Source organism: Pezoporus occidentalis, unplaced genomic scaffold, assembly GCF_034315485.1.
Source record: "Pezoporus occidentalis ecotype Australia unplaced genomic scaffold, CSIRO_AGI_Poc_V1 ctg73, whole genome shotgun sequence".
Lineage (NCBI taxonomy): Eukaryota > Metazoa > Chordata > Aves > Psittaciformes > Psittacidae > Pezoporus > Pezoporus occidentalis.
This window is the reverse complement of record NW_026916082.1, coordinates 16,868-26,816: the sequence shown is the minus strand read 5'-3', so window position 1 is coordinate 26,816 and position 9,949 is coordinate 16,868. Positions and strand designations below refer to the sequence as shown.

The following is a 9,949-nucleotide window of genomic DNA, read 5'->3' as shown; positions in this document are numbered from 1 at the left end:
CGCGGCAGCTCCGGTGAGCACCTGAGCACAGAGCAGGGCTGTCGGTGTGGCTGGGTGCAGGCTCCCCTCCTGCCCTACCTCCTGCCTCCGAGCAGGAAATGTGGGCAGAGAAAAATAAGGCACCTGCTGGGTCCTGCCCGGAAGGAAAGAGCTGCGGGACGGCACCGAGCAGAGGTGGGGATCCTGACCGCAGCGGGGCGGGGGAGCGGGCAGGAGATGCCCGCCAGAGAGGCTGTGGGGGATGAAGCAGGGACCAAACACGTACCCTTGTCCTCCGGCACCTTTGCCCCTTTCGGCCCGGCCGCACAGCGCCAGCGCCCGCCTTTTATGGCTTGTTTAAGGTTCACCTGCTTGCGATGCCGGCATCGCCCTACCCTGCCACTGTCACCTCCTGGCACACGGCCACCCCAGGCTGCCTCTGTGCTCGGGTCAGGGTCAGCACCGACCTGCACCAGCACAGGCGAGGGGAGGGGACAGCCCCGTCCCTGCAGAGCTGCCGTGCCCTTTCTGGTTTCCTCCTCTTGGTTTCCTTACCCACAGTGATCCCGAGAGCAGCCATCCCGCCTGCTCCACCTTCAGCACCAGCTGCATCCTTTCAGGATGGGCGCACTGCGCCGGCCACAGCTTCAGCACAAACCAGCCACAGAACCAGGGTTCGCATTTAAAACTTCCCAAGCGGGGCGCTGCCGCAAACCCAGCCTTTTCCACACTCACCCCGATCCCCCGAGTGCGGGACAGCCGCAGGAGCCACTCGCGGGGTTTTCACTCCAAGGCTGGAGCTCTGCCCGGCTCCATCCCTCTCCCTGCCCACCGAGGGGTCTCCACGCCGCTGACCCACTCGTGGCTCTGCCCCTGCGACCGCTCGTGGTCCTTCACCCGCGCCCGGCGCCGGGGCTCTGGGACCCGCAGCCGGGGGCAGGGAGGGGGGTCCCGGCGGCCGCTCCCGGTCGTGCCGCGGACGCACCCGGTGGGCGCGGGCCAGGAGCCCCGGGGGTCGTGTCCTGGCGGGCGGCTGCGGCAGCAGGAGCTCCTCTGCACGGCTCAGCCCCGCACCGACACCGCGGGACGGGTGGGCAGGGCTGGACGGTGCCGCCCCTTCCGCCACGGCCCCCCGGGGTCTGCCCGGGGCGTGCAGCCGCCCGGGACCCTCCTTTGCCGGAGGGACCCCCCCTGCACCCGCCCCGCGCCTGCCCCATCCCACCCTGACACCCGGCTCGGGTGCGGGAAGAGCCCATTGCCCCCAGGACCCCCACCCCGTGCCCAGGTGTTGCTCCTGCTCTGCCCAACAGACCCAGCTCTGGCTCCACACTGCCAGACCCATGTTGGTTCCTCCAGCAGACCACTCTGCCACAGCCACCGTGCCCAGAGCCCCCCACGCTGCCCACCGTGCCCCCACGCCAGCCTTCAGCTGTGCCCCACACCTCCCTGGGGCAGCCAGTGCCCCCCAGCATGGCCCTCGGTCCCTGCATGGGGCATCGTGTGCTTTTGAACGGGCCCTGCAAGCGGTCTGCAGGAACCACACCCTGCGCCCTTTGTGCTGCGCTGTGATTTAAACCAGGCTCCCTGGCACCCCTGTACCTATGGTTTGCTGGCTGCCACCTCCCCAGCTCCTGCTTCGTGTTCCCTGGCACAAGCAGGAGTCTCTGCTCTCTATGACCTTGGGCGAAGGTGGCACAGGAAGGCAGCTCTGCCTCAGGGTTCCCTCTGGGTGCCAGGGCACTGTGTGGGACCCTCACACTGGCTCAGCACTGGCACCAGGGCAGGACAGGGGAGGACACAGAAGCAAGGGGAAAACCAGAGCAGGAAGTAGCTCGTTTTTCACAGCACTGGGGCTGATGTAGGAGGGAGGTTTCAGGGTTTCTTGGGCAACCTTGACCTTCCCAGCTCAGACCTCAACCCCAAAGCGTTGCTTCAGGGCTCTCCACCAGCAGAGCTGGGCACAAGGGACCCTGAGTGGGATGGGGACTGCTGCCCTGGGCGCTGTGCTTCTGCATATCCGCGTGCCCCCAGCTCCCCGTGGCTGTGTGAGGGCAGGATCTGGCCAGGCCTCCGCGGGATCCTTTGCAGATGGAACAACCCGCTTCCGCAGGGCATCGCTCCCCTTCAGCCCAGGGAACCCCATGGGGGCTGCCAGAGCTCGGTGCATGTCAGGAGGGGGGACACCAACACCTCAGCCCTGGTGCCACCACACCATGGGCTCACCAGGGACCACCCTGCTCCTGCCTGCCCAGCCATGAGCTCCCACCATGGCACATCTATCCTGCAACCCCCTGGACCCCAGTCCTGTCAGAGGGAAGGACAGCAAGGTGGCATCTCTTGGTGCAAGTATCATCGCTGCCCTGGCTCCAGAGACATGGAACCATCCTCCTGCCTCCCCATCAGCCTGATTTTAAGAGCCTGGTTTCCCCGATATTCCTTTTTCCTCCCCCATTACTGCCAGATCTGCCCCTACCCCACCATTACCCACAGCCCCATTTACACATTTGGCCAGGAGGGGTGCTTTAGATGAAACATCCAGTTTTAGCTCACTGTGTCCCCAATGCCCCCACTGGGGGCTAGACCCAGCTGCCCCCCACCCAGTAGGGACAGCAAAAAGCCACCTCTGGGGTTAGCTGTCTGCCTTGGTCTGGGGGAACTGGGGTCCAGCACCTTGCCCCCAGTGCTGGCACAGAGGCACCCAGCTTCTGGATTATTGGGGTACCCCCCATGGAGGCTGCTGCTGTCCCTCCTTCTCTGGGGGGGGGTTCACCTGCCCCTCCTTTGTGCCACCACCACCCTCCCCCCCAGGACACCTCCATGCTGCTCCACTGCTGCCCCGCTGCTGCTTCCATTCCCACAGCAGGTCCCCAGGACACATGCCCATCACCTTGGCATCCTGGCAGGCCCGGAGCTGCTTGTTTGCTCTGGCTCAGGGACAGGGCCGTTTCCCAGCAGCCCCATGCTCTGTCCTTGCTGGGATTTCTGCTTTCCCCCACGGCATGGCAGGGAGCCGGCCGGAGCCTGGCTGGGAACCAGGAGCCCAAGGAGAGCCAGCATCATCCTGGGAGCACAGAAGCCGCCCTGCCAGGGCACAGGGGACACGGGGGGGGTTCCCTTGCTTGCATCAGCCGGGTCCCATGCTCAGGAATAAGCGCTCAGGACAGCCTCAAACCGAAAAGTCATTTTATTGGTACCATACATGACTCATAAATGGCACAAACTATGGAGGGGAGGAGGAAAAAACCCAAAACAAAACAAAAAAGAAACAAAAAGGCATTTCAGTGTGCCCGGGGAGGGGGGGGGGCAGCGAGGGTCCTGCACCCTCCACAGAGTCTGGCAGCAAGAATCGTACCTTAACTGCAAACCAGAGCCCCTCTCCCCACCACGCCGGGCTCCCACCCTGGAGCCACCCCCCCTGCAAAGGGGATGTGGGGCTGAGCCCTCCACCTCCAGGCTGCCCCTGGAGGGGCCCGGGAGCTGATGCAGGCACTCTCCGGGCATATGGGGCTCGAGAGCAGCCCAGGGCTGAGCCAAGGGGCTCCCATCTCATGCCCGAGCCCAGGGACAGCAGCAGGAGCGGGGACACAGCACATCCCCCCCTCCCGGCTCGGCCACCCCCTGCAGTCCCAGCCACGAGTGGGCAAGACACAGGGTGCAACCACGGCCCCACGGGGCAGCGGGACACGAGCTGTGAGAACTGGGGGGGGGGGTCTGGTGGAGACAGCGGGGTGCACCCCCGACCCCCCCACCCCGCAGGGCTGCTCCCCCGGCCCCGGGTCCCTTACACACACACAGACACACACAAACCTCTCGCACACGCACCCTTGCACGCGCACACGCACCCCCCACCCCAGCGCTCGCTGCAACCCCACCTCGGGGGGACCCGATCCCCGGCCACCCCCTCCGAGGCTGCTGGGGTGAGCTGGTGAGCACAGCCGCACTCCCCCGGCACCTCCCGTCTTCTCCTTGGAAGAAGCCTTGGAAGGGATTTTTTTTTTTTTCCTTTTTTTTTTCCTTTTTTTTTTAAACCAAAAAAAAAACCCCAAAATTATTATTATTTTTCTCATCGTTTCCCCTAACATCGATGGAGGCACCTGCTCTAGTGATAACACATTGAAAGAACAGTATCGTACACACTGTCTACAGCGCGGAAATGTACAAGCACGAGGTACACGAACCCGAGGGGGGGGAGCGGGGACAACAGCACACAAGATTTACATTGAGGAGGGGGAGCGGGGGGGGCTGCCCCCCCCCCGGCCCCTGGAGGGATTTAGAAAGGAAGTCTGCAAAGTCTCTCCTTGGTTTGAAGCTCTCCGAACTGGATATAAAACGAGACTCCCAAGAGAAGAAGCCTGTACAAAAGTCAGGACAGGGTGGAAGGGCTCATGGCAGGGAGGGGGGAACCGGAGAAAGGGCTGGGAGAGGGGGGGCTTTTCCCATTTTTTTTTCCTTTTTTTAAACTTACAATTTTAATAATATTATTTTTTCTTTTTCTTAAAAAAAGACAAAAGAAGGAGGTACCAGGGGCTGCAAAGGGGCCCCGGGCGGACTCACACAGGGCAGAGGGGACACAGGGGCAGGGAGTGACAGCAGAGGTGTGGGTCCTCTGTGACCCCATCCAGCTCCATCAAGCCCCCCCACCACACACTTCTTGTATACAGAGTCTCCCCTGACCCTGTTGCGCTCTTGGCCCTGGGAGCGAGGGGAAGGGGAGGGTGCAGGAAAGCAGGGATTGCGACAGGCCCTTATCCTCAACACCACCCCAGTGCAGCAGGATCCGACCCCAGACGGAGGAGGCTCCGTGGCAGAGCTGGCGGCACAGGGAAGGCTTTCCGTCACTGGACACCCTCCATCAGCCCCACGTTGGGCTAGGGATGCGCAACCCCGCTGCAGGCGGCTGCCCATCAAAACCCAGCCGTAGGACCCAGGGGGGAAAGAGGAAGAGAAGGGTGTCTGGGCTGTGCCAGACCCCAATACACTGCCTCAGCACACTGCCGGCTTCCCGGTCATGCCAGCTGCTGCTGACACCTCCCTCCTAATTCCAGCGGGCAGGGGCTGGGCACATCGGGGGTCAGGCATGAGAAGCTCTCCAGGGAAGAAGCAGGGAGGAAGAGGGAGAAGAGGGAATAACGCAGCTACAGCCCCGGAAACCCAGCCCTGCACTGGGGTCCGGCGGGGAGGCAGGCGTGGGGGGAGCGGGGAGGCGGCGGGGGCAGAGGGCTGAGGGCTGCTCGCCTGGCCGTGCACCCGCCGATCTGCCCCCAGTACCTCGCCGCTTCCCAGTTACTCTCCGTTGCAAATGTACAGGTAGATCGGTTGGGACTGAGTCCACGGGGCGGCGGGGGGGCCGTTACTGCGACGCCTGCGACGTGGGGTTCTCTGACTTGCTCTCCTGGCTGGAGGGCGGTTTGCTGTTCCAGGGGCTGTTGGCCCCCAGTGCCGGCGAGTTGTTGAAGCTGTCCTCGTCGTCGATGCCGTTAGCGGCGTCAAACTGTGTGTTCTCCAGCCGGGTGATGAGCCTCTCGTCCTCGTCCCCAAACTCCCCCCCCATCAGCGTGGGCTCGCCTACCACCATCACATCCTGAAAGGGGAGACGGTCCCGAAACATAATCGAGGTGGGGGGAGCCCGGGCCGCCAGACCCCCCCCAAACAGCGCAGTCCCTTTCCCCAGCCATGAGGCCACCTCCTCATCTCCATCGTAGGACCCGAGGCTTGGGCACTGGGCAGCACATCCTCACCCCGCTGCAGGGGAGCGAAGCAGCTCAGGGAAGGCAGCTGGAACACCTACTTCTGCCCACCACCCAGAGGGAGCTGGGGGGTGCTTGTTCAGGCAGTTCCCAGGGGTCTGGCCCTAGACATCCCCATGGACTGGGGCAGGGAGCCCTCCCCTCCACCCCGGGGGAGGAAGAGAGAATGGAAACGGGATGCTTACAGGTACCTGACTGGACAGGGCAAAGGTGCTGGCTGGGCTCTTCTTCTTGCTGTTGCTGTTGTTGGTGTTTCCCCCACCGGAGCTCATGGTGCTGCCCCCCGACATCTTCCTTTTCCGGCGCTTGCTTGGCTGCTGCCGTGCTGGCTCCGCTGGTGGAAGAGGGAGACATGGTCAGTCCCGATGGGAAGGAGTCAGTGCCCTCCAGCCCCTTGTCCGCAATGACATGCCTCCCAGGGCAGCATCACCACCCTCCTCCCCACTGTAGCTTCACCGTCCCCCCAGCGTGGGGACAGGAGGGGCAGCAGGCCGCCTGACCCACTGCCCCCAGCCTCACAAGACGAGGCCAGGGACGGGCTCTGGGGCTGGGAAAAGCCTGTGCCCAGGACAGGGCCTGATCAGACAGCCCTGGAGACCTGCGGGCAGCAGGGCAGGCAGCACGAGACTCACCAGGCGGAGCGACCATCCGCTGCCACTTCTGGAAGAGGCAAGTCTTGAGGCAGTCCCGGGGACTGAGGCTGTAGGTCTTGTGCCGTGACATGAGCTCCTGCATTGGTTCTAGGATTACACAGAGCTGCAGGGATCAGACAGACAAGGGGGTTAGATCACGATGCTCCAGGCCCCAGCAGACCCACTGACTCACAGCTCTCTGCAGCCCATCTTCATGATCCCTCCTGGAGAGCCTGCCCCCTTGCCCCCCCACACCCCAGGGCAGCCAGGCATCGGGCACCTTGGAGCACAAGAGGTGGCCTCCCTAGGTCCACCCCAGACCAGGAGGAGGCCTGCATCCCTCCCTTTTCATGCACACTTACTCGGAGGTAGTTGAGTGTGGAGTTTGAGAGCCCACAGCGCGTGATGTTCTTGGATAACTGGTCCAGCATCTGGGGGTCCTGTGCCTAGGAGTGAGAGATACAGACGACTCAGCTGCATCCGGACTGGGGATGGCCCTTCTATGCCCCTGCCTGTGATGGGGGTCAGGGCTGAGGTCCCTCAGCCTGCGCTGCATGAAGAGGACAGCAGCCCCATATCACTCATGCCCCAGGGGAGCTCCGGAGTGGTACTCACATGCATGGCAAGGATGCTGCGAGGGATGAGCTCTCGATGCTGGCGGATGCTGAAATGCCATGTCTTTATCCTCATCATGTCGTCGAACATGAACTCTAGGTAGAGCCGCCCCTCCACACACACCTGGGCAGGGCGCAGGGTCAGGCACAGGCTGCTCCCACTTCCCCCAACCCACATCCCCTGGGAACCCACTGCACACTGGGGACACCCTCCCGGTGGCTTGTCCCCACCTGCCACGAGACCTGATGCAAGCCAAAACCAGGAGCACACACAGGACTGTGGCCACCACGAGGGCACACTGGACCAAGCCACGAGGGGCAGGAGAATCCATGGGCTCAGCCAGTACCTGGGTGAACATGGGCTTGCCGTGCTGCGTGACCATGGTGCACTGGTCACAGTCCAGCGAGACGAAGTTGTTGTGGAAGGACTCCTTGGGGTGCTTGAGCACGTAGTAGAGCTCTGTGGCCCCCCCTTCAAAGATGCTGCGGAAGTAACGGGGAATCAGAGTCCGGCCAATTGCTGGAGTGGGAGAAGGAGGAAACTATGGTCAGTAAATCTGGATCACGCAGATGTGCCTTGGAGCTGTGGGTGTAAAGCATCCCCCGTACCTGTTGGCTGAAGGCAGCTGAGCTCTAACACCCTGCCCACATCCCCCTGTGCAGCACAACTACTGTGTCTCCTGCCAGAGGGGCAATAATGCCCTGGGGAAGGAGGACTCAGTCTGGTACTCACTGTATCTCTTTGGTCCATCCTCCAAGCAGAAAGTGATTGTTAACATGGCATCATCCTCAAAGAACTCCGTGGTAAAGGCATCCCACCACAGATTGTCACATTCCTGGGGATGGCAGATAGATGCTAGGTTATGGGGAGGAGAAGCAGACAGACCAACAGAGACCTTCTGGATGCCTAGCACAGCAGCCACATGCTCAGCCCCTGGAAGGCTGCATTCCTGGCTGATGGATATGGGCATGATGAGGCCTGTCCCACAGCCAAGTGAGGGACAAGGCACTTGGGGACGTGCACAGCAGGACAGGGGATTTCTGCTAGAGCCAAGGAAGCTTGTGAGGGCAGGCAGCAGACAGGACCCCATCCCCAAAACACACAGCCAGGAGCATCCTCCCACCCTGGCCACCCCTCATTGACCAGCTCCTCACCTCTGTCCAGTTCTGCAGTCGCTTGTTGAGCTCAAATATCCTGTAGTCAGTCTGGTTCCCGTATGGCGTGTGCCTCCTGCCCGGAGAGCAGAGCAGTCAGGGGGGGAGGCAGCCACAGAGTGGGGAAGGGTCCTGAGCACATGGTGGAGGGACACACAGCCCCTCCAGGGCTGGGCAGTCAGAGCATCCCCTCCCAAACCCCATCCAGCAGAGTGCTGGCCCTCTAAGGCACCCCCACCATGGGCACAAGCTCCCCTGCTAGCGGGGTCCCTGCCAGCCCTCTGTGCTTACCCGATTCCAGGCTCCAGGTACGTCGGTGGGTACATAGGAGTAGGACTGGGGAGGAAAGAGATGCAGGCAGGTCAGTGCTGGGGGGGAACTCCCTCCTTGCCCACCACAGCTCCCCCTTCCCTGCCTATAGCAGCAGGCACTGGGCTCACTGGAGGCAAGACCCCACACATGGTACAGGCTGTAGCCTGGCTGCTGACATCAGACAGCCCCATGGGGTGACCTGCACCCCTGAAACTGGGCTCTGGCTGGTGTTCCTCCGCTCCTGGTATGAGACCTGTGGCTCTCGAGGGACATGCCCAGCTCCTCTGCAGCTGGGGATGGTGCCAGGCAGGACGGAGATTGGAGAAGGGGCTGTTTTGGCAGGAGCTGAGAATGCTCCTGTCCTGCATCATGTCAGGGGCTTGGCCTGACGAGGGGCTTGGTCCCACAGAGCTCAGGGACCTGGGGGCTCTCTTCACCCCAAATACCACCATTTCTCCCCCCATTCCCACCTGCGCCTGCTCCAATCCCCTCTCCCCTTGTGCTACCTCAGTTTGTGTGCTGCACTCTCTGTATGCTGACAGAGACACCCTAGGGTGCAGACCGCACACCCCTCCCCAGGCCCCGGCTCACCCCACATCTCGATCCAGCATGGTGCCCGGGTGGAAAGGGGGGAAGGCGTTGCCGTTCGGGGGCTCCTTTGGCGAGTACAGCTTGAACGACTTAGAGGAACAGCCTGGGGAGAAAGAGAGGACACGGGTCAACTGGGGGCACCCTGTGAGGAGACACCCTGCTGTGAGGAGGAGGAAGGATGCAGGACCAGCCAAGCCTCCATCAGTACAGCCCCACCCCGCCTCTGCTCCCCCCTGATGCCAGCCCAGCCCCCTCACCCTACACACAGGTCCAGGTCTTGCCCATGCAGGATTGGACCCACAGGATCAGGACTGAGCTCTCGGGATCAGCAGCCAGAGGGGTCCAGCACCATCCCAGGGATCTTCCACTGGTGCCCACCTTGCCAGTTCTTAGCTGGCCTGGCTTTGGGGATGGTGCCTGAGCAAGACAGCCCCTGACAAGGTAGGGGGAATGAAGACACTGGCTGGGCCCTATCCTTCTATCCTCCCCCAGCCCCCCCTCCCATGCTGCTCCTAATCCCACCGACCCGACCCTGGAATCACACGGGATCTTTTTGCTGACCTTTCTATCGTCATGGTGACGGGTGAATAATCGCCCGGAGGGACGGATGGCTGGTCCCCAGGCAGCCACCATCTGCCGCTCGCTCAGGCAGGCAGCGGCTGCCGGGCTCCGGGAGGACTTAGAGATCCCACCACACATCAGCTCTGAGCAAATCACCCCAAACACTCGTTGTGCCCCCCAGCACTGGGGCAAAGAACAAGGAACCCACGGAGGACCATGGGGTGCGATGGGGCACACAACTTGTGCAAGCCAGCACCCATCTCTGACAGAAACCTGGGGACCCCCCCTGGCCTGCCAGTGGGAGACAAGGATTCCTATGGGATACCCCTGCATGGCTGGCCCCATCCAGACTCCCGAG

The 9,949-nt window shown here is 62.5% G+C and overlaps 1 protein-coding gene across 2 annotated transcripts; it reads right to left on the bottom strand.

Annotated features, from left to right (window-relative positions):
- Nucleotides 1-3,147: 3,147 nt before the first annotated feature.
- LDB1 (LIM domain binding 1) lies at nt 3,148-9,220 on the bottom strand. 2 transcript variants are annotated; one of them, XM_062601958.1, is made up of 10 exons: nt 9,031-9,220; nt 8,419-8,463; nt 8,128-8,203; nt 7,706-7,808; nt 7,320-7,492; nt 6,974-7,096; nt 6,721-6,804; nt 6,359-6,482; nt 5,912-6,060; nt 3,148-5,560 (listed from the first exon to the last, which is right to left on the bottom strand). In XM_062601958.1, exons 1-10 carry the CDS (start codon nt 9,048-9,050, stop codon nt 5,330-5,332), a joined length of 1,128 nt encoding a protein of 375 aa, XP_062457942.1. In that variant the 5' UTR covers nt 9,051-9,220; the 3' UTR covers nt 3,148-5,329. The 2 variants fall into 2 exon arrangements, with proteins under 2 accessions (XP_062457942.1, XP_062457941.1); XM_062601957.1 differs by having other exon boundaries at nt 5,918-6,060; nt 9,031-9,160.
- Nucleotides 9,221-9,949: the final 729 nt, after the last annotated feature.